The sequence below is a fragment of the Cannabis sativa genome, chromosome X, assembly GCF_029168945.1.
Source record: "Cannabis sativa cultivar Pink pepper isolate KNU-18-1 chromosome X, ASM2916894v1, whole genome shotgun sequence".
Taxonomy (NCBI): Eukaryota; Viridiplantae; Streptophyta; class Magnoliopsida; order Rosales; family Cannabaceae; genus Cannabis; species Cannabis sativa.
Window position 1 is genome coordinate 18,098,804 of NC_083610.1, and position 25,850 is coordinate 18,124,653.

Here is a 25,850-nt window from a genome sequence, read left to right on the forward strand (position 1 = left end):
GTTTTTTCATCGATTTTTGGCCATGGTGATTATGGAGGTAATGAAGAAGACGAAGGTGAGAGAGAAGGCAAAGGGTCGGGGTGGGCGTTGTGCTGTTTTTGAGGTGGGGGTCGTTTTGGGCCGCAATAATCCCCCATGTTTCTTGGTTTTTTATTTTCTTTTTGTTCTGGGAATCAATTGGTTTTGGGTGGGGATTGTTGGCTGATGGATTTTGGGGGTTGTTTCTGGGCAGTGAGAAGGTGAGAAGAAGAAGAAGAAAGTTATGGGTGGCTGGGGTTTCGTGTGAAGAAGAAGAAAAAAAGAAAAAAAAAAACAAAAAAGAGAAAAAAAGTTATTTTATGATTTGAAAATATTATTTTTAGTTTTTTATATCATTTTAATTTTTTTTATTAAAATTATAATTTGGACCAGTAATACTTCAACACGTGGCATTTTAAAAATTAATAAACGGACAGTTATCTTAGGGACCAACGGACTCACAAAAAATGTGACCTTGAGGATTATTACCGCCAATTTTTGAGGTTGAGGACTAATCTGCATCAACTCTAAGTTTTTAGGGACTTTTGCCGCAATTATCCCTTTTATTTATAGAAAATACTATGTGGTACTTTTGTTAATTTATTATTGATTTTTTTGTTACTTATATGTTATTGTTTTTTTATTGTTGTTTGAATGTTATATATTTGTTACTTTTATAGTTTTTTTTTTGTTGTTTCTATAAAAGACCGTAAAAATATAAAAAAATCTTTAAACGTAAATTTTTTTTACAAAAATAATACTTTATGTAATTATTCCAATAAAATTTATATATATTTTTTTGTTTCCATTGTTCAAAAACAATTATATATTTTGTTTTATTTACAAAGTAATTGATTTAAATTAGAAAATAATATTATATCTATCATAAAAATATTGGAATATTTTTTATTGACATAATTTTTAAAATTATTATTTTTATTCCATATTATTTAATTTAAAGTACTATTTCCATTTATAAAAAAATTATTTAAAAAATAGTTTATCCAAGCTAATACAATCCTACTCTATACATACCAAACGGGGCCTTAAATGGAAATGTTGAGATAAAACAAAATGATGGGAAGTGAAATCACGCGCCGTGTGTAGCGTGTTAATAATATTGGGAGAGAAAACCAAAAGGGCAAGTTCTAAAATGCAATCCCAAAAAACGTGTCAATTTAGTAACATATCGTAATGTTACCAAATAATAACATACCAAAAATTAATTTTTATAAGAGCACAAAACTTTTGGAGAGAGAAAATGGAACATAACAGAGTATTAATACTAATCATTAATAAATTAAATTATTAAAAATTAAAAATATAAAATAAAATTAAAAAAAAAAAGGAAATAAACGCGGCTGCTGTATACACCGAAAACGAGAGAGAAAGAGAGAAGAAAGCCTTGCTAAAATTGATTCCACCTATTCAATCATCAAACTCCTCACCAAAAAGGTTTCTCAGGGTATATTGAAGCTTTGATTTCGTTAAAAGTTGGATTTTTTTTTGGTTTGAATTTTCCTTTTCATCTAATTCTTGATTTGGTTTTATTATTATTATAATTAATTTTGGGTTGGGGGGTTTTTGTGTTTCTTTTTAAGAAAGAAAATAAAATGTTTGGTAATTTGATTCTGGGTTTGTGATCGGCTCTATTTTTGATGATTTTGGTTCAATTTCTATCTGGGTTTTGCTCTGTTTGTGACTATCCCAAATGGGTCACAGGTAGAGCTTCGACTTTGGATTCGGATTCTGGACGGATTGGGGGCTTGACCGAGGGTTTCTTTGGATGATTTCGGTTGGGAGCAGGGATGCGACGAAGGGGCTAGGGTTAGGGTTTGGTGTTGGTAGTCTTCGGGAAGATATGGAGGACACTGAGCTGGAAGAAGGAGAGGCTTGCTCCTATCAGAACAGCGACGATGCGAACATCGATCCAGATGTTGCTTATTCTTATTTGGTAGGGGAATTTATCTCATTATTACACCTTTTTATGGTCCGCAATAGTTTTGATCTTTTAACTGAAACTTCTTTTTAGAATTGCTTCAACTTCTGGGTTGACTTTTATTAGATCCAAGCTGTTTAATTAGAGTTTGAATCTTTATCCGATTATCACAACTCATAATTTGTACTCAAGTTTTAGCTTATGCTTCAAATTCAGAATCTTTCATAGAAACTTAGAAACTTCTAGGCTGCCTACCGCAAAATACAAATAATTGAGTTTAGTTAGATACCCGGTGTAGGACATTGTTATTATCACAACTTAGTTTATGTAATTGGGTTGAACTAGCTACTATCTGCTTTCAGCTGAGTTGATTTCACTATCAGGATAAAATTACTTTGACATACTTTACTGAGATATGAAAGCAAGCTTTAGAATGTTTGTGACATGGTTATCTTTGAAAGTGTGAGCTTCTGAATACCTTGTTCTTTATGCTTTCCATGCATAATTTTACAACTTGCAAGAACGGCCCAGAATATATTTTTAACCTTGTAGAGGTGTTGAGTTATTTTCCCATTCAACTGTAGAGTTATAAGCTACCGTGAAGGAAGTTAATATGGGGGTTTTTGATGTGAATCAAATGTATTAAGGAACCTTTCAGAATTTTAGAGCTTGTTTTTTTTTTTTGTGGTTGAGGGTAATAACATGAATGCTAGTTAATCTTGAAGTGTTGCTGCTCTTGGTTATGAATGGTTTTTCCTGCTGTAAAAGAAAGTGTCCTAGACTATATACATTCTCATCGCTAGCTGCTTTTGTTGCTGTCTTTTCACAAGCTTACATTTTTATATTATAAGCTATTGTTTATTGTACTAGGATGAAAAACTCCAAGATGTTTTGGGGCATTTTAAAAAAGACTTTGAAGATGGAATGTGCTCTGCAGAAGATCTGGGTAAGTCAAAAAATAGCTGAACTATAGTATTTATTCTCCAATGTATTATCATAATTTGTTTAAAACCCTCTAACTAATCACTTAATAATTCACTAATTGCAATAGGGTCAAAATATGGTGGGTACGGTTCTTTTTTACCAATGTATCAGCGATCTCCTGCTTTATCTCACAGAACTCCACCAAAAGTTCATAGCTATAGCACTTCAAGATCTCCAAACAATTTCCATGTGGAGGTACTAACTCTTTTGCTATACGTTTTGCTTTCTTTCTGTAATGATGTGCTGCTATCTATCAAGGATTACAATTTCACCATAATTTTTGTGAAATGTTTATTTACTTAAGTTAACCATGTCTCCTATTAGGGTGGGCATTGCAACTCTGTAGTTTCTCAGTCTGGTGGACTTGGGCCGACTTCTACCAGTTCCACTTCTTTCCATGTGTTTAAGGCATCATCAATAACTGAGTCAGGAAAGCAACATGTAGGCATGCCAGCAACCCGTGCAGAAGAAATAGCACCTAGATTAGATTCTAAAAACAAGAAACCGACAAGTGCATCAGACCAGAAAACTCTGAAGGTCAGAATAAAAGTGGGTTCTGATAATCTGTCCACACGAAAAAATGCAGCAATCTACAGTGGGCTTGGGCTTGATGATTCGCCATCTTCCTCATTGGATGACAGCCCCTCTGAAAGTGAGGGAATATCTCATGAGCGGCCAGATGCTTCCTTTGATTCTCCAACTAGCATATTGCAGGTGAATCATCTTAAATATTATCTATGTACCCTTCTTGTTCATAATGTGGCTTAAGGTGATCATTAGGTGTTTCTTTTATGATGTGGACCAGATCATGACATCCTTTCCAGTTAACGGAGGTTTACTTTTGTCACCACTTCGTGATGATCTGACTGGCTTGATAGAAAAGGAAAAACTTTCTAAACACAGTAGGTTTGTACCTCATCCAAAGGGTGTTGTGGAAGGCTCTGGCTTAATAACTGGATCAGACAGCTTGAAGAGTGGTGGGAAGTTGTTTGGGGAAAAGAAAGTAAAATCAGTGGACATGAATGATTATTCAGCAGAATCAAAAAGTGTAAATGATAAAGTTCCTCGAATTCGAGATATGCCAAGGAAAGAACCAGATCCCGATGCATTAAATTATGAGGAGCTTGTTTCTAATACTTTAAAGCTTCCAATTCTGTCCCATTCATATTCTACTTCTGGTGACATGAAAAAGTGTAAAGAAATCAACAAGAGTAATCCAAAGGAAAAAGTATTATCTGATCACGCAGGAGAACAAATTGAGTTAACGTCCTCACGAGGCGATGGGCAGGTTGAAAAGCTAAAGCCTAGTTCAGCTGGGAAGGGCTTGGTAGATGGAAAGGAGAGTTTTGTTAATGAAATTTCAGCTGATCTACATAAAGGAGGACAAGTGAAAGAAGATAAATGTCATGAATTAATCAAAGCTGATTCAAATGTCACCAAAACCAGAAAAACATCAAATGTAGAAGCTATTGATTCTTCCAAGCAGAAATCTAAAAAGGCCCCATCCAAAGAACAAGATAATACGAAGTTACTTCATGGAACGGAGAATTCAGTTCTTGCTGAGAAAAAGAAATTGAAGGGCAGTCATGGCTCCTCATCTGCACAGGCTCCAAAAGAAAGCTTGAAGGCTGGTTCTTCGATGCCTAAAACTAAAAAAGGTACTAACATGGCTACTTCAGTGTCTAATAGTGATGGGGAAAATGTGAAATCACGTAAGGATATTGGGAAAGCCATGGATACATACAAAGACTTGTTTGGAGATTTAGATGAGGAAGATAATTCATTACCTGCAAATCCTTATGAAGACAAGCTGAGGGAATCTGTTGGGTTTGCAAAGAGCACTCCTGCAATCGATGGATTATTAAAGGAGAGAGTAAGTGGTAAGAAAACTGAGAAGCCATCAACGTCGGAGGCATTTCTTCTAACTGCTTCAAGTCCAAAATCTGGGAATGGATTCTCTACTGATGTGACGCTTCCCACGGGGCCTGCTGAGGTGATAAAAGAAAATTGGGTTGCTTGTGACAAGTGTCAAAAATGGCGGCTTCTTCCTTTGGGTACGAATCCAGAGGACCTACCTGAGAAGTGGTTATGTAGCATGCTTAACTGGCTGTAAGTGTTTTCATTTCAGTCAACCTTTTTTTTGTCACTCATTTCTATTACTCATAATAAGACAACTTTTTTATTGGGTCAACTCATATGGTAATATTTATGTAACCATCTGTTTCCCCTCTCTCTCTCTCTCTCTCTAAAACTTGATATTTATGTACAATCGTAGGCCTGGAATGAATCGATGCAGTGTTACTGAGGAGGAAACAAACAAACCTCTTATTGCACAGTTCCAGCAGCCTCCTGCTCTTCAGAGTCAAGCCAATCTTAACAGTAATTCTGGTGTCACAGAAGCCACACTGGCTAATTTTAGGCACCCTGATCAAAATCCACGTGATATCAATGGAAAGAAGAAACATAGTTTAAAGTTAATGTCCAGTTCAGCTAATAAAGATAGCCCCACTCAGCTGCCAAACTCTATGAAGAAAAGTATGCAGCTGTCCCTGAAAAGTAGAAGTTTAAATGATGTACACAATTCTCCTCTAGCCAGTGATCCTGATTTTCCACTGCTAAGCAAGGCTAACGACTTGATACCAGGTGATAAAAAACGTAAGTACAAAGTAAAGAACACAGTCTGCGAGCCCCATGCTTTTGGAGGTAGTCTATTATATGCAGTCTTTCTTTCGTAAAACCTCTTAATTTTTTATTTTTATTTACTGTCTAATTTATGACTTGTTATTAGGCGATCCAAAAAATTTAAAGCTTAAAAGCAGAAGAGAATCTGATCAAGATTCTTCTAGAGCTTCCAAGAAAATGAAGACTCAGGCTAGGAATGGTGTTGATGAAGGTTGGGCATCAGACCATAGTGGGGCGATTGGGAAGGTTGGTCCTAGCTCAAGTGGTGGTTTCCCAACTTCTTCAGCAGGGAGGGATCGAAATAACCGCTCTTCCTCTAGAGATTCAAAATTTGATGTGAAAGATCGGCCACAAGTTCCCATAGTGAAATCAAATGGTAAAGTTGAAGTTGCCCCGGAGGATGGCTCTCTAGAAAGAGGGAGGACTGAAAGTAGAGAGAATATGAAGAAAAGGAAGAGTAAGGAATTTCCAAATGGATCCTGCCCAAGTACAGGACGTCTTCCTGATAGCACGCCTTTTGTGAAGGATTTTAGTGATAATGACTATAGGAAGGAAAAGAAGCCAAGAATATCTATATCTGATGGAAAAGAGTCCAGTGCAAGCAAAGGCAAGGATAGAACAGACAAGAAACGTAGCCATTCAAAGAATCACCTGCATTCACGGGATCTTGGCATCACTCAGCCAAATTTGGATAATATGGATTTATTAAAAAGGGATTTAGGACCTATACAGCCTTCTTTAGCTGCCACTTCTAGTTCTTCCAAGGTTTCTGGTTCCCATAAATCCAAATCCAGTTTTCAGGAAGTGAAAGGCTCACCTGTAGAATCAGTATCATCTTCACCTATGAGAATTTCAAATCCAGATAAGATTTCATCCATCACTAGGGATGTCTTAGTTAAAGAAGAGTTTCCACATGCTGGTAATTATGCCTTACGCAGTCCAAAAAGAAGCTCTAATGGTGAAGATTGTGGTGGGCGTGATCACACTCGTGTAGGAAGAAAGGATAATGCATCCAATGGGGCTAATCACAGGTCTCAAGAGTCTTCTTTGCATGGTTCACAGGAAAGGGATTTTAATCATATGTCAGGGACAAAGAATATGATACAGGTTGTGTCTGGTGTTACAAACCACATTTCTGCAAATGGTCCTTTGGATAATTTAGGCCAAGATGCTGAATATCCTAATAAGCCGCTGGGTTTGTGTAACTTTTCTTATGAAGAGAAACAGAATGAAAGCCATTATGATGCGAATGGGTCCCACTCAAGGAAGTCTGCCAAGGGGTCTTCTTCAAGGTCAGAGAAGAATCGGAGTCTTAAATCTGAGTTTGATACAGTCAAGGTAAAAAGTTCTGATGCTGTTGGTGAGCTGCATGGTCGCTCGGCATCTGGGGACATAAAATCTAGGGATGGTAAAAACAAATTGCAGGAGAAGTATGGGGTCAAGTCTGATAAAGTTGATGAGAAGATTTTGAACAACAAAAGAAATGTAACAGGAAAACCATCAACTGAGAGCTGTAAGAGGGAGACTGAGCTAAATGTTGGAGGGTGTGACAATGTAGATTTAAAAGTAGATGCAATTTGTCGAAAAGATGCTGTGTCAACCCCACATCAGAATGTGTTGCTGGACAGCAAGGATGATAGATCTTCGAAGAGGTTGGTTTCTGATAAAACTGATAAAGTGGAAACAGTTTCCAGTGGAGAGAGGTCAATAATCCTACCACCCTCTGGAGGACCTCAAGGTGATATACTGAATTCTTTCCCCCAGCCAGGTACTGGGTTGCACAAAGGAAATGGTGTGGACACATCACATGCTGACACCTCTGAAGGTAGCAATGTACTGAAAGTGCAAAAACAGATGAGAAAGGCAGATAAATCCCAGCAGTCCAGTTCAAGAAATCCATCAAAGAATGGACACAGGGTCAGAGATCTTGATGTGCCATCCAGCAATGCCGCCGCTAGCAATGCTTTGAAAGAAGCAATAAATCTAAAACACATGGCCGATCGTTTCAAGGTTATAATACTTAAATAGTTATATATTTTTCTGATGTTACATGGCTGCTTTTGTTTATTCTTTGTACTATCAATCTTTTGGCAGAGTGCTGGCTCTACCCATGAGAGGACAGGACTTTACTTTGAAGCAGCCCTTAAGTTTCTTTACGGGGCATCTCTGTTGGAGTCTGGCTGCAGCGAGAGTACAAGCCACAGTGAGATGCTTCGGTCACTAAAAACTTATAGTGATACTGCTAAGATGTGCGAGTAAGTTGAAACATAAGCTGGCCTTTTGAGTCTTTGGATATATTTTCATGAGTCTTTATTATTTTTTTAGTTGACATGAGGATGTAGAGTTTGGTACTTCCATTGCCTTTCAGGAGAATGCACAAATATGTACTTATATTATCTCATGTTGTTTTTTCTTTTTCTTTTTTCAATTAAAACTACTAATTGGATCAAGTTCTTAATTGGTTTAGCAATGCTATTGATAATTTAATGCCAATTTACTAATAGATTTTCTATGAACCCATCTTGACTATACCTGTTCTCACAGTGAATCTTTTTTCTGTACAAGTTTGAAAAACTGCTAGGTCTTTTCCCGGGTTCTTTACTCATCTCTTTTACGTTAATAGGTTTATTGCTCTTGAGTACGAGAAATCGAAAGACATGGCCTCTGCTGCTCTCGCATACAAATGCTCAGAGGTGGCATACATGAGGGTAGTTTATTCTTTGCATCCCAGTGCAGGTAGAGATCGACATGAGTTGCAGGCAGCTCTCCAAGTGCCTCCTCTGGGTAATTTTCATATGATCTAGAAATATGGTCTTTTTATGATATCACTGTACTTGCTGTATTATTTCATGTCTTTTGATTTTCTTAACCTTCCCCGACTTTCTGACAGTTGTACTTCTAGTTATTTCTATCAATAGACCTGATAATATAGGGGCACATTTCTATAATAATAGAAGGTTATGTTTTCACTCATAAATTGAAGGGAGTGGTTGTATATAAACATTCTGGCATTTAGTATGGCCATGTGAATTATTAGTTAATTATTATTTTTTGGTTGTTTATAATAATAATTTTAATGCACTTTCTGTGTGTTAGCTTTTTAACCTTTACCCTTTTGGTACATAGACTACAGCCTACACCACCAATCTATCATAGTAACTAATGTAATTTATTTTGCTAAATTCCTCAAAGAGAGTTTTTTGATTCGAGGGAAGGAATGCTTTTCTCCATAAAAATGTTTTGGGAAAAATGTTCCTACTTTTTATTGCTCATTTTCTTTTCTCATCTAATCCATTTTTGTTTTTTCATTTTATCAGGTGAATCACCATCTTCTTCTGCTTCTGATGTTGACAACTTAAACAACCACGCAACTGTTGATAAAGTTTCCTTGCTTAAGGGTGCTAGCTCCCCACTAGTTGCTGCTAACCATGTTGTTATTGCTGCTCGAAATCGTTCCAGTTTTGATAAAGTCCTTCATTTTGTGAGTACAAACTGTCTAAGAGCTTTTAATGTTGAATTCCTGATTTAGGTTATATTTGGTAGGAAGGATGGGGAGTGGGATGGATGAAGAACCTAGAGAGGATGGAGAGTAGGACGCATGGAAAAGATAGTTGCTCTCCTTTCTGTTATTTGGTATTAGTGTGAAGTTGGAAGGATGGAGAGAAAATTAATCAGTAGAATTACAATATTGGAATTTTTAAACAATAATATTTATCACTTTTTAAAAGGATATTATTGTATTTAACAAAATCTATTTTTTCTTTTACTACAATCCTCCCAAAATTGGAGGGATTAAATTTTTAAAGTTTGGAGGGAGAAGGTCTCCCTCTATCCAAACAAGAGGCTCGGTCTCTCCTTCCATCACTCTCACTCCATCCATGAAAATTATAGATATGGTGTTTTTTTTGGGGGGGGTTGAATTAAATAATTAAAGAAATTGTAATAATGAGAATAGCTGCTATCAAAATTGATGGAGAAAAGCTTCCTGGTTGTTCTGTATCATTTTGAACTAACACACACTTTCGAGAAGAAAATGGGTAATAAGTTTAATGACTGTTATTCATGCAAAATGGGGAGAAGTGTTCTATAATTTAGCATTTTTTGGTCATGTTTATGTTAGAAATATTTTATTCTTAATCACAATGTCTCGTATGTTATGGGTTAGTTCCATGCTAACACAAACATCTTCATCAAGCCTTCACCGTCAGTTTTGGTTGTAGTTTTCTCATTAACCATGGATTAAAATTAGCTTCTTAACCTGTCATAAAATATGATGACTTGCAGGCACAGGATACAATTGCTGCTATGGATGCCTCAAAAAAGTCACAGGTAGCTTTTACAGCTGCAAGCTTGGCAGAGGCCAAATCTGAGGAGGTTATCTCTTCCATTAAGAGGGCTCTTGATTTTAATTTCCAAGACGTCGATGGATTGCTACGGTTGGTACGGCTTGCAATGGAGGCCATTAGCCGTTAAAGACTCAAAAGTGGTTGTGGACTTTTTAACTCCGGGATTCAAGATAAACAGGTGGAGCAAGTAGCAAGAGGCTGACCTGATCTATGCAATGACAGCTCTCTCTGTCCATGTTTATAATTTTTTTTTTATTTGCTGAAGATCAGCTTATTGGCATGCACTGCAGTGCCCTGAGGTTGTTTGTGGTATATTGATTCAAGGCTTCTGCATAAAAGATTCTGAGATCATCCCGATTGGCTGATCTGTTTCATCCAGAAGGAGCTAAAGATTTTCAAGAAAATAAATAATAATTATGAAAAAAAAAAAAGTGGAGAATTTTATTATAGGTGTTTTTTTTTTTTTGATCCATACTGGTGGCGACAACCCAAGGATTGGGAGCTGCCTGATGCATAAACCATCTAGCTTTACTTACTGCGAAGAGAATTTCAAAAACTGCCCTACTAACATCACTTGAAGAAGGTAAGAGATGGCAATTTTTTTGTGGACTTGTCCTTTAGTTTTTCTCTTTCAAACTACTATTTTTCTAATTTTCTTTCAGTTATGAGAATTTTTTCACTTCATGCCTTTCTATTTCTGAGTTAATATATATTTACTGTGCAGGTTATTGAGTTTCTGTTATTGCAGTAGCGAGATTTGTTACTCTATTTTTATAGATACAGTTAGTAAATAAATCCACATGATATAGCGGGGAAATAATGTCCGAGTGTGTAGCTCCCATCACAGGTGCCTGCTTTACATATTAAGATTAAGGTTTGTTGTACTGTAATCATGAAAGTTTGCCTCTCTATATTATTCTATTAAACATCTCTTAACTTTCTTTTTTTGCCTCTGCAGTTGTATCATGTACATACAGAATATATTGAATCAGATTAGTCTAAGTTCAGCATAAGCTTCTCTTCAAGGGGACCAAGAGAACTTCACCAATGTCTATAAGAAAAAAAAATCTGAAAAACTGTTTCTGACCCCATTCTTATTATTTATTTTTTTAATCCCACTTTCTGCGCACAAAAACGCCTTCTGAACAGACCCCCCCTATCTCTCTCTCTCTTATCCCTACCCTTGTTTCACCTTGACTGCCATTCCTTGAAAGAGTTGGAATGGCCATTTAGCAATGGATCTTGGCAGAGGGCTGACTGATAACAGAAATGAGAGGGTAGAGGGCACTGCATGTTGAAAGAAAGAGCTTTTGTCACTGGAATATTCTCTCTAGTTCTGAGTCTCTGACCTCACTTTTCACTTTTTGATGTCAAGAAGAGCTGGTGATAAGCCTATTTGATGCAGAGGTACTTGTAGTTGTACAAGTATTTTGTTAATTTCTCTTCAGCTTTCCATTTAGGGGTTGTTTGATTGATTAGTTCTCAGTTTTTGTCTTTGGAAAACTCAGTATTTTGTTTGAATGACTTTCAGGTAGACACTTTTGAGACAGGCTGAGAATCAGTATAAGAGTTGTTTCAGAGGATAATGAAGATTGAAGAAGTGCTTTAATGGGATGAGGAACATGTATCAAATTAATGCTTCAACTTGTTTAAAAAAGAAAAATTAATAACATTAAATGAATAAAGCAATTAGAAATGTACTATACCCTTTTGTTTAGTTAGTTTTTATTTCATCAAATGACTAGTAGTCATCTTTTAGTGACTTGCAGTCAATTTTTTGTGTAATGTGTCAAATATTTTCACACAAAAGTTATTGAAAATAGTAAAGCTCACGAGCTCATGCTGTCTAAAAGACCATTATGTCGTGTTATCTTATTTCATAAATTTGACTAAGATGATACGTGGCTATAGTTGTTAGGGGAGTGGTGCTATATCACAATATTTTACTTGTTTATTTATTTAGTTAGTTTAGCTTTGTGTATTTGGGATAATTGTTAAATGGAAGGCTGTAGAGATTTTTATCAAATAAACTCACGTATTCTTTGGAGGTGTAGAGTCTCTCAAATGAAAAATAGGTAGAGCCAGTGTCGTTGTGCCAAAGTGGTATCAGAGTTTGGCCATGGATGAATAAGTGAAGTTAAATAAAAACTTGGCCATGGATGAACAAGTGGACAAGTTAATAAAAAACTATGGAAGCCATAAATGTGCAGGGAGAGCTTCTCCATCAATTGACATAAATTCTCAACAAGCTTAGTAACACCAATTGCTCGACAAAATACTGGAGGGAATTGGGTAAATCAATCCAATCAATTATAAATGTTGAAAACTTTGAAAATTGATTTTCCACCCTTTGATGGACAAATTGACCCTTCTATCTGGTTGTTTAAAGCGAAGCAATTTTTTCAATTACATGAGGTTACAATGATTTTATGGGAAGATTTCACTGAAAGGATGAACACTAGGTACATGCCAAACCAATATCTTGATTTATTTGGAGAGCTCACATGGTTGCACCAAATGAGATTAGTCCAAGAACACCAAGACAAGTTCGTCAGAACAAGCTCGTCAAGTAAATTGTTTCATTGGAGGCCTTTGTGCCCCAATGTTAGAGCCAACAAACCACAAACTCTCTCATCTGCCCATTCAAGGGCGGATGTATGTGCATAGGTGGGGTGGCCTTGGCTCCCTCAGAATTTCTAAAAACAAATATATATATTCTGAACAAAAATCATGCATTAATTCATAATTCCTCATAGTCAGAAAAGTCAAAGAAAAAAAAGTAAAAAGTGATATAGTTAATTGTTAGATTGTTTTATTTTTATAATAATTTATATCATAATATATTATTTATAAATTAATAATAGCTTGTTATTATATACAAAAGAAAATAATTATTAGAGTGGAAAATAAAATTTAGTGTATTATTTTTAAATTTTACTACAAATATTCAAGTATGTTATTTAACAAAAAATATAGTACATTTCAAAAGGTTGTTTAAGTATACCTTTTATCTCTTTGGACATTCTTTTTTAATCTATTTTTTTTTTATAATCATATGTATTATAATTATTTAAAATAATTTATAAATTATTAAAATAATTCATATTACCAAAAATAAGATTCAAATATTTTATTGTACCAGTAACTATTTTTTTCTTTTCCAACACAGAATATAAGTACTTGTTTAAATCTTATTTTTCGACACTACAAACTATTTAGAATCTTTTAAAAATTTATGAGTGATCCTAAATAATTATACCATACACAATCATGAAAAAAAATTAAAAACTCTCCTAAATGTCAAAACAGTAGGAAGTGTGTCAAAACACCCCTTTTAAAAAGTGCACGTATTATAAATTTATCCTATTATTTTTAATTAATTGATTAATTAAGTGTCCCTTCAAATTTTGATCCTGTGTTTTTAAAATTCTTTCTTATTTATGTTAATAGATCTTTTATATAAAATACCAACTTTTATTGCTAAACAATTGTTAATTTTTTTTGTCGATACTTATCCTTTAATAATTGGCCCTCCCAAGAATTTAATTCTGGCTCCGCCCCAATGCCCATTGGATTGGGTCGATTATATGAAGTACGAGACCTCACTCCATCCAATGTTTCATCTACACAAGAAGAGGCTCAAAACGGTCCAACACTAATTAAGAATTAAACAACAGAGGAGATCGACCAAAGGAGAAGGAAAGGATTGTGCTTTTTTAAGTGTAACGGAAAGCCTTCAAAGGGAGGAATTTGATACGTGGCTATAGTTGTTGTTATGGAGTGGTGGTATATCACAATATTTTATTTGGTTATTTATCTAAATACTTTTGAGTGAAAGAGTAGAACAAGTCTTTAGTTAGTTTAGCTTTGGGTATTTGGATTAGTTGTTGATGTGGTAGTGTTAAGCTATTTTCTTGGTTATGGTTATGTATGCTTCTATATATTTATAGAATAATTTTATGGTGGTGATTATGGCTTTGTCCTTATGTTATACATATATTACCAAAATAGGAAAAGTTAAAATTTTTATTGGTTATTGAACAAATTAACTAGCAACTAAAATTAATCTTATATTTTGAGGAAAAAAAACAACCTAATTTTTCGTCATCTTTTATTTGTAGGACAGTTAATTTCAGTTAATTAAATGCACCTTGAATTTTTATCTCTTTTTATTTTATCTTTACATTAAAAAAAAACTATTAAAGCTTTGTAAAAAAAATTGCTTTTTTTTCTAATTGCATTTCATAGAACAACTAGATGATTGAAGCTCTTACTCTCTTACACCTATGCCATAAAACTATTGATTTCAGATTGTATTGATTTCATTAAGTTTGCTGAACAATATAAAATGCAATTGGAAGAAAAAGAGCTATTTTTTTACAAATTTTTAATGATTTTTTTTAATGCAGAGATAAAATAAAGAGTGATAAAATAAACACTTTTTTTTTTCATGTATTAATGTTATTAAGTTTGTTAAACAGTATCTTGGAATAAAGAGAGATAATTGAAAGAGAAGAGAGAATAAAAATAATATTTAATTTTTTTATTTATAAATATTTATTAATTAAATATTATTAAAATAACATAATAAATAATCCAATACAAGCTAAAAATTAACTTTTATTCTTTACTTATTTATTTATAATCATTAGATTTATTACTTATGGTTACAAAAATTTCTATACTACAGGGACAGAACAATAATCTCTACCATAGACATATTCATATATATGAACTCAATAATCAAACATATAAGAATAAAAACATAAACATACATATATAATATATAATATATAGGGTGACTATTCAATGGTTACATTTTTATTGTAACCATATGGTTACATTTTTTTTTAACCTGTAATAGCAGGTTACTAATAGGTAAACTTTCCTTTTTTAGATTTAATTAATTATAATTAACTATTTTCTTAAAATAATTAATTAAATAGACATTCCTTTTTTAGAATTATTTAATTATAATTAACTATTTTCTTAAAATAATTAATTAAATATTTAACAAGACCTCTTTTAGCAATTACTATTTATATTTAAATCCTTACTTGACTTATTTTAATAATTAAACCATTTAATTATAATATTTACAATAAAATTTATTTTTTTTTTTACAAAAATTAAACTTCTTTTGACACAAATTAAAATTCTCTTCTTATAATAAATTTTCAAATAATTAATTATTTTTAAATGATATTTAATTATTTTGTTACAATTATATGAACTAAGTATGAGGCCTCAAGCTAATCAATCGATAACAAGTGCAGCCATTTTTTTTTTCTAAAAAGTCCTTCAACTTATTTCATTTTTTACTTTTTAAATATTTAAATAAAAAAATTAAATAATTAAGTGTAATAATTTAAAATTAAGATTACAAGTATAATAAAATTTAAATTATGAAATTATATGTGTATAATTTTAAATTATAAAAAGTTTTGCTATAAAATTTTAAATAATTTAAGTATAAAAAAATAAATTGCTAAAAGATCCTTATATAGTAATGAATTGCAAAAAATTAATTAATAATTATAATTAATTTAATTTTAAAATATAATTAATCTTAATTAAAGTTTTATAAGGAAATAAATGATTAGGTTACTTTCAGGTTACAAGTTATTTATTATTTATTTTTATTTAATTTCCAAAATAATCACAACCATTTAATAGTAATCCAATGGCTTAAAAAAATGTAACCATGATGGTTACAATAAAAATGTAACCATTGAAACCTCTTCCATAATATATAATATATAAATTAATACATATACATATATATAAATGCGAGTTCTCTTAGCTCGAGTTTCTTGTTCTTAGAGTTAGTAGAAAAGACATTCTTGCTGAATGTTTGTCTATTTTGTTAGACAAATTCTATTTTCATTAAAAAAAAAATTAAATTTTGACAAATATGTTATACGGATTCCGCAAAAATAATTTTTATATTTTTACGGACGGAGAATCTTTAGGCATAAAAGCTCGAATTTCCCAGCCTAAAAGAATCTGCCATAACAACTTTCATTCGTTCACATAAAATGGATATTCCTATAACCTTTTCTCAAGGATTGGTGAAGTGTTCAAGTGCGCAAAAATGAATTTCAAAGGTAATAAATCTCTCACTGAGTTCACTCCTATTTCAAAATCCTAGAAATAGTAAAAACAAGCTGCACAACATTTACAGCAAATCTATAATTGGAGAATCCGCAATGCCAATCACCCAACATCCCATATATCACGCCAAGTACTTAAACATGTTAGCATTATCTTTGTCTCGCTCGAGATAGTCCCGTGTGATGAGATCTTCAATTCGCTTCTTGATCGCTTTGATATCAGGCTGCATGTTCATACCAGCATCAGCAGCGAAACAATAAACTAAAAGAGCAATTTTTAGATGTCAAAACGCAAGAGTGAGTGAGTAATACCTTAAACATACGACCCAGCTGCTCGACGCACTCCAGAACCAGCTGTTGATGACCCAAAACTTTCCGGCTTTTCATGATGCGCACAATTGCAGCATCAATAGCATACCGTCTGTCTTTGTCCACATCCTCAATCACCTTCTTTCTCTCATCCATTGGCGGAAGAGGAATCTTAGGATGAATAATTTTCGAAAGTCAATATCTTTAATAAAAAATAATATTTAACAAAGAACAAAAAAGGTACATCAAATCTTTTAGATTCATATTAGACCTTAATTCTCCTCATTCTGTCTGTGAACTTATAGTTGAACTCAAAAATATCGTTCGGTGAAATAATCTTTGTGTTCGGCTCCTTGTTGAGGATCTTGTACTTTGCACAAGACAAGGAATGCAGTAATCTCACCAAATCATCATTGTTTACATTTAGCTGAGTCATTATCTCAGAATAGCTTAACCTATCAGCCGAATTGAATAGAAGTAGTGCAGCAGCCTGAAAAGAAGAAAAGCATGCTTCTCGTGATTCCGTGATTCAGTTACATAATGTGGTCCCAGTTCTTTCTAAATTCTAATAATACTATACAATGAAGAGAAGATGTCACCTATTTGTATACCTGATACGTTGAAACAATCAGTTCAATAGTTTTAGCCTCAAACTTCCCATTAATGTTGCAAGTGCCCAAAGAATAAATCCACGTTAGTTTTCTATGTTTTGTTTTTAGTTCATAGAATTCCTTGAACACCTCAACACATTTTACCTGCAAAATGGAACAAAATCTACATTTAAATGGTATAAACATGAGGGAAGGCTAAAAATATTCAAGGCTTTGTTTCCATTAGCATTAGTACATTCCTATAAAGTAAGATGTTTACCATCTCTGCAGGCAGGTTTAAATCAAAAGATTTGTAGCTTGGCCAGAACCCAGTGGTAAGAACAGTGACAGTTAGATCAATCCCTGGAGTTACATTTGGGTTTTCCTTTAGATGCTTCTCAAAGTTGGTCTGATTCTCACGAGCTAAAGTCAAATCAGTGACCTGAAGGGAATACGTAAAACAAACACCAAAATAATCTCAGGGAATGTCATTGTTGTATAAAATCAGTAATGATGCATACTCTAAAATATATATGGTAGGTACATAGGTAAACGTACCATCCCCTCCATTTTGGAAGTAAACTGACCGCCACATTGCTGTTTCAACTTAGTTAAAATACATTTTTCATGTTCCTCACTGGCACTCCTATCAAAAAGTAGACGACGAGCAAGCTTCTTCCTGTAAAAAGAAACAATATTGAGAATTTAACAAGGGAATTGAAGAAGTAAAATTGTTTACTTGTTTAGCATTTAATTGCAAATTACCGATAAAATTCTGCAAAAAGGTCTTTGTCACTAATATATGCAAGTAACTTGACAACCTGCAGGAAAATATCAAATTTTAAATCAAAGTCTAAACTCCTCATTTTAAGACTTAATACTAACATCAATACAAGAAACAAGCATATTGTGGCAGAAAACCTTCCATAACTACCTTCTCTAGAGTATCTTCGATAGCCTCATCACTCAACTTCTCGCTCCCACCTTTCTTAAGGATATTATCACAAAAAGCAGCAAGCAGTTCTGCACTTGAAGTTCCAGCAACAGTTTTATTGCAGAACACCTCAAAAGCCTCTTTCAAAGCCTATTTGAGAATAATAATAAAAAAAAAAAAAATTAGCCACACAAATTGAAGAAGCAAGACCAAAATAACTACTATACTCTTTGATTTCTAACCTTGTGAAACAAAGTATGGTTAAGAAAACAATCATTCACATATTCCATAAACTTGTCATGCAGCTCAATGATTTTTCTGACAAGGACCTGAAGACAACAAAGCGAGTCAATTTTTGAACTTTCCAGAGATGATGAATAAACAAACATATTTTGAAGAAGCAAAATAAATACCTGTTCCTGAGCACTAGCACCGCTTGCAGCCTGCATAAGCACAGTTGTCAACTCTTAGTACCATGATGAATTAACTAACTAAACTGTTAACTTTATGAATGGAACTTAGCCCTTGCTAAGCACAGCCAGCAGAGCATGAATATATTATAATATGATTAAACTATTAGACAAATAAACCAATAAAATATCGAGTGGAAAGATTAGGCCACATCCACCAGACCATACCAACTCCGTTTGAAAAAAAAAGTCTCATAAATTTTAGTGTATATTCTAACTTTAAACAACAAAATCACATAAATCCAAGAAGGTAATCATTTTATACTGCAAATTTTAACAGAAAGTTATGTAGCTCCTAATACTACCCCATTCTAAATTTAAATGAGGACAACATTAGAGTACAGTCTCACATAATGCTAAAAACTCAGGTATCTCTTACAGACCACAAGAACTCTAAATGCTATGGGTACAGAGATTATGCAAAGAACAAAACATCAATTAAAATATTCTGCATGTAACACTATTAATATGAAACCGCATAATAAGAATTCGAGCATACACAACTTTATAAGAATGAAGTAGGATAACAAACTACAAAGATATCAGCAAAGATGATGAACCTGGTTAGTGCAAGCATCTTCTGCCTGTTGGACTAGTGCTGTCCCTTCACTGGTAATATGCTGTAAAAGGAAAAGGCATAAGATATATACGCATATGAGTACTAGATACTAGACAAAAATAAATAAAATGGAATGTAATCATGAAACCTAACCTGCTTGAAAACATTGGCAACTGGTTCAAGCCCCTTCTGAATTTTATGGTATAGTCTGTACATCCTTGAAAGATCCTCAACCTAAAAGTGACATCATAAATCTGCATCACAACATTATCTAATACAGTCGAGATATGATATCTTTACTCCAAGGTAATTATAAACCTTATCATCTCGAAGCAGAGCACGACATCCAGAGTGCTCCTTCTCAAGTAATTGGGTTGCATAAACGACCAACAGCTCATGTTGCACTTTCTGCAAATAAAACATGAAACATATCAATGTTATTGAATGAAAATCTACCTTAGATAGGTAAAAGTTTACTCCTTAAGAACATACATGCATCTAAATTCTAAAGTCAAGACTGTCCACGACAAAATCAGTGTCAACTGAATATTCACATATTAAACTGGCTCAGGATAATCTTTTGGCACATAATACCATACCACCCTACTAATTTAACCCCTTTGTTGCTACTTTAAGAGCAGACACTTAGTCGAGAAGCATTCAGACTAACTGCATACTCAACTTTCTATTCCTTATGTAGACATAATAAATTAGGTGGCGTTTGGATGGAGGTAATGAAATGGAATGGAAAGGAAATAATTTTCATTCCATTTCTTTGTTTGGTTGCATTTTAAAGTATTAGAATGCTCTTTCCACCATTTTGGTGAAATGACTATTCCATTTTAAAAGTAAGGAAAGACCATTCCAATGTAACAAGAAAAAAAATTTAATGATTTTTTTATCAATTTTTTTATGCATTTTAAATTTTATTCCATTTCATTCCTATTCTTATTCCCATTCCCATTCCTATATTTTTATTCCTCCCAACCAAACACCACTTTAGTTCCATTAACACTTGAGAAAGCTTATTAATTTGTATGTATGAATTGATACATAAATGTCTATCACAATCTTAGGGTCAATTTAAGTTATTTTCCTACATCATGTTTGGCTTTGGATAATGTAATTTATTTTTCTACATAATATTTGGCTTTGGATAAGCATTAAAGACATAATATGCACCACTTTACTGATCACATCTTCATGACTATTATGGATAAAGACTTGGTCAACAAGCTTTTAGACCAAAACCATATTGAAACCTTTTAGTGTACATGATCAAGATATAGATGATACCCCATCACCTATATTAATTAAATATTTGCCCCATCATCTGTATAAACATAACTATTTCTTTCCTATAAATATATAAATGTGTGTGTATTAACCAACCTCCACCAACTTTGGCTCACTGTTCGAATGCAAGTAATTAGAGACTCTATCTCTCTCTCTTTTCAAGCATTCCTCGGCCTGAAATTTTCATTATAATTGTTATAATCATAATCAGCAAAAAAGAATATACAGATTGTATACGTGACAAGATGAGCAATGTGACAAACTACCTTCAACATGTAATCAGGACAAGAATCCTCCAAAATCCAATAGGAGGCTTTACGAGAATAATATGCACCACTGTCCAGTAGCATTGGTCCCTCAAAATCCAGTTCATAAGATTCCATATGTCCCATTCCAATTTCAACAAATATATCTAAAACATTCTTCAGCAATGCTCTGTCAATCTGCTCTCCCTCACGCTCCTTGTCAATCTGGTATTCAATCACTAATTACTAATGCTCACATTAACATTAAAAGAGTCCAACATGCTACAAAAACATGAGCTTACCAAAGCAACCACAGCATCTCTGGCCTTAGAATTTACCTCTCTATAAACCTGATAGCACATAAATAAATATGAAGTAATATAAGTTTACAATCCTATTCATGTATATACATGTTATCCCAGGAAGGATAGGAGGCCACTAACTAAGTCTCGGAAGCAGGCAAGTCCAACTTCATTGAGTGGAGGAAGCGATCGACGAGCAATGAAATATCGATCCAGGTAAAAGAAGAAGCGTGAAAGCCACCTAACCATAACTTTATGATTTGCCCAGCGTTTCACAAGTTCTCTCAGCATAAACTCATCATGCTTTTCCCTAAGAGAGGGCAATACCTAGAATAAATAAATAAATGAAACATGCATTAATTGACATTTTGAAAAATTATAAAGAAGTCTACCATAAGGGATAGCTCAAACAGTCGGGCCTAAGGTTTGAGTCCCTCCTGAATAACTACATAGTAATTGTTACTTAAAATAGTCCAATTTCAAAATCAAAAGAAAAAGAAAATGACAAACCAAGCAATCTCAGCAACAAGTATTTCAATGCTAAGAAAGGTTAACCAATAGACCTTGTGATGGACAAAATTATTACCGAAAAAAATTAATCCTCACCATTGTCGTAATATATTCTTCAAACGCCTCTCGGTATTTGTCATAAAGCTGTTGAGAATAATCATGCGGGGGCTTTTGTGTACACATGTTGTAGATGGTACTTTACATATTATTAAGGAAAGCATATACAATGTAAGCAGAAAAAGAAAAAACAGTAGGTGGACAATGAGAGAGAGCATTTTTACATTCATAGATTTGCTAAAAATAACATCAAATATAATAAATAAATAAATAAATAAAGGATACGTATACAGCATCATGTATTCCTCTCCAGTGAAAGGAGGTTCAGGTAATTCTTCCAAAATTCTCTTCAGCTTTGTAATCCCCTTTTGCATGTAAGTCCATCCTTCATCCAGCTCAATAACTTTACGATCCATCCTTGGATATCCTCAAACTAGACTTCTGTAAATAATGACACAACACTAAAATCTAAACTGGTTAATAAATTATTATACATGTTTCTAGTGTTTCCTATGTATATTTGCAATGGAAAATTTGTTTGAACTAGTGTGAGAGTTCAAAAACTGGGTGTTTATTAAAAAAAAGAAAAAAAATCAATAGAGAAAAATTACTACCATTACGAAAATTATGATAAGAAAAAGGATCAATACCATATTGATTAAAAAAAAAGAAGTTATGTTATCAATTCCATAAACTAGTGTATATAAACAGCACCAAATATAAACAAACATGCTTAGAAACATGATGAAAATCAAATCAACGAACAACTCATAACTAGGAATAGAAGCATCCACAATGTATCTCGAACACGCAAAATTCAAAAACAATAAAACCCAAGCTCAATGATCCCCCGCCCAAAGTACTCAAGAGGATAAAGGAAAAAAAAAATCGATTACAAACCGAGAGAGACAAACTCGTAAATTACGAAAACCAAGAATACCCATAGAAAAGAACTAGTAAACAATGATTAATAAAATCCAGTAATCAAAACCAAAAGGATAAGAAGTAATAAATAAATATATTAATGGAGAAAGACGAAGAAATTACAGAATTGAGGGAAAGTCACCTGGAAAATTGACAATGGTAGAGAGAGAGTCGAAATCGAAAAGGGGGTTGGAGTGAAAAAGGTGTGAGATCGTGGGTGAGAGAAATGAAGAAGAAGGAAGGAAGGAGGTAAGTAAGTAAAAGAGGAGTGTTTTGGTTGAGCTCCCAAACCAAACGCCCTAAGTAAACAAAAAAAGTACCCCTGCGCTATGTAATCGCGGGAGACACTCTGCGGAGAAACAATATTTTCTTTTTTATTTTTATATATGTATTAACTAGTTGTTATTATTTAATTATTAATTAAAATTAATTTTATTAAACAATAAAAAATAAATAATATAATTAATTATTTTATTATAAAATGTAATTAATTAATTAACGTCAAATTTAAATTTAAATTAAAATTTATATAAAAAATAAATATTTATTAGGGAAATTTACACCCATTACTGTTTTTTCCATTTTTTTTGTTTGTACTGTGACACGGTGGAATTTACTTTTGTACTGTTTTTTTTTTTGGCAGTATACTGCCTTTGCAAACTTTAAATAAAAATATATATATATTATAAATTGTAAAAAACGTGTGCAGTGGTTTTTTTTTTGTTTTTGCTAATTTTCTTTTAATTAAAATTATATTATATTTTAATGGTATAAAAGTGTGATGTGTTGTCACTTTAGTGACATATATATTTTTATTATTATTTTTTTAATTGAAATTGATGATAAAAATATGTCACCTAACATATTTCAAATTCATTTCTTTCACTTTAATCTCACTTCTCCATTATTCTCTCTTACTATTCATCATCTTCTTCATTTTTTTCACTCTCTACTTTCTCAAGTTCTCTCTATTTCTCTCCATCAACATATCTTTTTTATTTTTTTTTCAGGTTCAGTTCTTCTTCTTCATCTTCTTTTCTTTTCTTTTCTTCTTCTTTTTTTTTTTATTTTTTGAAGTTCTTTGTTACGTTTTTTTTGAAAATATAAGAGTTAGTGTGGTTTTTTTTTGTTCTAATTTTCCAGAACTTTCTTGCAAATATAGTGCATTTAGTATTGAGGATGTGCACAACATAGTTAATTTTTGATCATTTTTTTCTTTTATTGTTTTATTTGTTTTAGTATTGTTTTAGTATTGTTTTACTGTTGTTTTTCATAATTTTTATTTTTTTTCATGTTCAGTTCTTCTTCTTCATCTTCTTTTCTTTTCTTCTTCTTTTTTTTTAAAAAATTTTTTTGAAGTTCTTAGTTACGTTTTTTTTGAAAATATAAGAGTTAGTGTGGTTTTTTTTTTGTTCTAATTTTCCAGAACTTTCTTGCAAATATAGTACATTTAGTATTGAGGATGTGCACAACATAGTTAATTTTTGATCATTTTTTTCTTTTATTGTTTTATTTGTTTTAGTATTGTTTTAGTATTGTTTTACTGTTGTTTTTCATGATTTATTTATTTGATGCCGATTTCACTGCCCTTGCTCCATCTCGCTGGAATTAATAGGTATTTTCTGGGTGTTCTCGTGTTGTTGTGATGGTTCTGTCTGTGAGTGTAGAAGATGGAGGCTATAAATACATTTCTTCTTCGTTCTCTTTGGCTATTTTTGTGGTTTTTTTCTTCTAGTTCTCCTATAAATACATTTGACGAGCTCACTCACAAGAGAGTTTTGAGGTGTGTGTTTCTTTTATATTTTTCTAAGTAGTTATATTTGCTTCATTTGTTTTTGTGTTGTTTCAGTGTTGTTTTAGTAGTTTTTTTTATTATAATTTTCTAGGAATAGACTTGCAAATATAGTCGATTTTGCATCTGGTGTTGAGGTTGTGCAGCAGATTGTTTGTTTTTTTTAATCATTTTTTTCTTTTCTTTTGTTTAATTATTTTAGTGTTGTTTTATCGTTGTTTTGCCATGATTATTTATTGACGTCGAATTTACTGCTTTTGTTCAATCTTGTCGGAATTAATGGTTATTTTCCGGTTGTCCTGGTGTTGTTGTGGTGGTTATGTCTGTGATTGTCAAAGATGGAGGCCTCATACTTTTGTTTTGGTATTGACAGTATAAAATAAAAAAAAAAAGGGAGGACAGTATAAATGTAAATTCTGCCGTGTGGCAATAAAATTGAAAAGTATTACCCCAAATCCAATATTTTTGTAAAATGCCCTAATTATTATTATATTTTCAAATAATTATTCAAGTTATATTTTAATATATAAATTAAATTTAAATATTTAAAATTATTTTCTTTGAAAGATTTCTTGCTAGAATAATTAATTGATTTAAGGATTTTGGACATTTTGAACAATATAACTAATAAATTTATTATAAAGAGTGATTAATTAATTAACGTCTTCCTTTCAAAAAAAATTAATTAAGGTCTAATTAAAATTTATACAAAAAAATAATTATTATTATTAATAATATTTTTAAAAAATTATCTAAATTATATCTGAATAAATAAATTAAATTTAAATATTAAAAACTATTTTTTAAAAGAAAAAAAAGATAAATAATTAATTGAGTTTTTTTGCTAAAATAATTAATTAATTTAACGGTGTTAGTTTTAACCATTAATTTTAACGAAAAAAAATTATTAAACCAACAATTTTCGTTAAATAGATATATTTAATAGGAAAATTCTATAATGCACCCCCTTAAAATGAATGTACTGATGCACCCTTATTTGTTTCGGTATCCAAAATAATTTTTAATCAAAATTTTTGTTATAGCCATGTACGTTATAGTTATTTAAGATATTTTGTAAAATTTTAAAAAATTTATAAAAATTTAACACGCCAAAAATAGAGTTCAAACATTGTGTTGCACCCGTGACTATTTTATTTTATACGTGTGAAATAGACTGTTTGAACACTGCTTTTTATATTTTAAATTATTCTGAATTTCTCAAAATTTTGCAGAATATCTTAAATAACTATAACATACACGAATATAAAAAAAATTAGACTAAAAACTTCTTCTAAATGTCGAAACAGGTAGATGATATATCAGTACATTCTTTTAAGGGGGTGCATTGTAGGTACACCCCATTTAATATAAGATGATATAGTGTGCTTTTACAATGCACCCCTTAAAATGAATGTACCGATGCACCCTCTACTTGTTTCGACATTCAGAATAATTTTTTAGTTCACAGGTTGCAGCCCCTTCACGAGCGGGTCCTTAAAACTCAATTTTTTAGTGGCCACCCAAAGAATTTCAGATCGATCATCTTTGGAGAGACTTCCACTATTGTGGTCCAATACTGGATGCACTTCTTCAACATCATTACTTTGACTGATAAGATCATTAGAGTGATTTGTATCCTTCTAGGTAATAGGCATTTTGGCTTTGACATCACATTTATCTTTCTACACAGCTCTACCTTTAGAATTAGTTTGGTCACCCTGCCTTGACACATGATTTCTTTCTTTTATTGAGGTTGGCTGGTAAATTTAGATTTCTTTTA

At 32.5% G+C, this 25,850-nt stretch overlaps 2 protein-coding genes across 8 annotated transcripts; one reads left to right on the top strand and one right to left on the bottom strand.

Annotated features, from left to right (window-relative positions):
• The first annotated feature begins 1,260 nt into the window (after positions 1–1,260).
• On the top strand, positions 1,261–11,826 carry LOC115723307 (cysteine-tryptophan domain-containing zinc finger protein 7-like). Of its 7 annotated transcripts, none has more exons than XM_030652779.2 (15): positions 1,261–1,483; positions 1,741–1,972; positions 2,828–2,903; positions 3,009–3,136; positions 3,266–3,655; positions 3,747–5,050; positions 5,217–5,644; positions 5,730–7,633; positions 7,718–7,878; positions 8,247–8,407; positions 8,941–9,104; positions 9,908–10,552; positions 10,694–10,843; positions 10,928–11,376; positions 11,501–11,826. In XM_030652779.2, the coding sequence occupies exons 2-12, from the start codon at positions 1,805–1,807 to the stop codon at positions 10,094–10,096; spliced, it is 5,073 nt and encodes a 1,690-aa protein (XP_030508639.2). In that variant the 5' UTR covers positions 1,261–1,483; positions 1,741–1,804; the 3' UTR covers positions 10,097–10,552; positions 10,694–10,843; positions 10,928–11,376; positions 11,501–11,826. The 7 variants fall into 7 exon arrangements, with proteins under 7 accessions (XP_030508639.2, XP_060963125.1, XP_060963127.1 ...); XM_061107142.1 differs by having other exon boundaries at positions 10,694–10,816; XM_061107144.1 differs by having other exon boundaries at positions 5,217–5,596.
• Positions 11,827–15,909: 4,083 nt separating this feature from the next.
• LOC115723387 (cullin-1) lies at positions 15,910–22,663 on the bottom strand. Its single transcript, XM_030652897.2, has 20 exons — positions 22,421–22,663; positions 21,640–21,815; positions 21,394–21,493; positions 20,929–21,114; positions 20,788–20,835; positions 20,507–20,710; positions 20,337–20,414; positions 19,263–19,352; positions 19,098–19,178; positions 18,946–19,005; positions 18,329–18,358; positions 18,158–18,244; positions 17,916–18,065; positions 17,747–17,802; positions 17,540–17,660; positions 17,262–17,423; positions 17,003–17,146; positions 16,663–16,881; positions 16,395–16,562; positions 15,910–16,306 (listed from the first exon to the last, which is right to left on the bottom strand). Exons 2-20 carry the CDS (start codon positions 21,768–21,770, stop codon positions 16,205–16,207), a joined length of 2,217 nt encoding a protein of 738 aa, XP_030508757.2. The 5' UTR covers positions 21,771–21,815; positions 22,421–22,663; the 3' UTR covers positions 15,910–16,204.
• Positions 22,664–25,850: the final 3,187 nt, after the last annotated feature.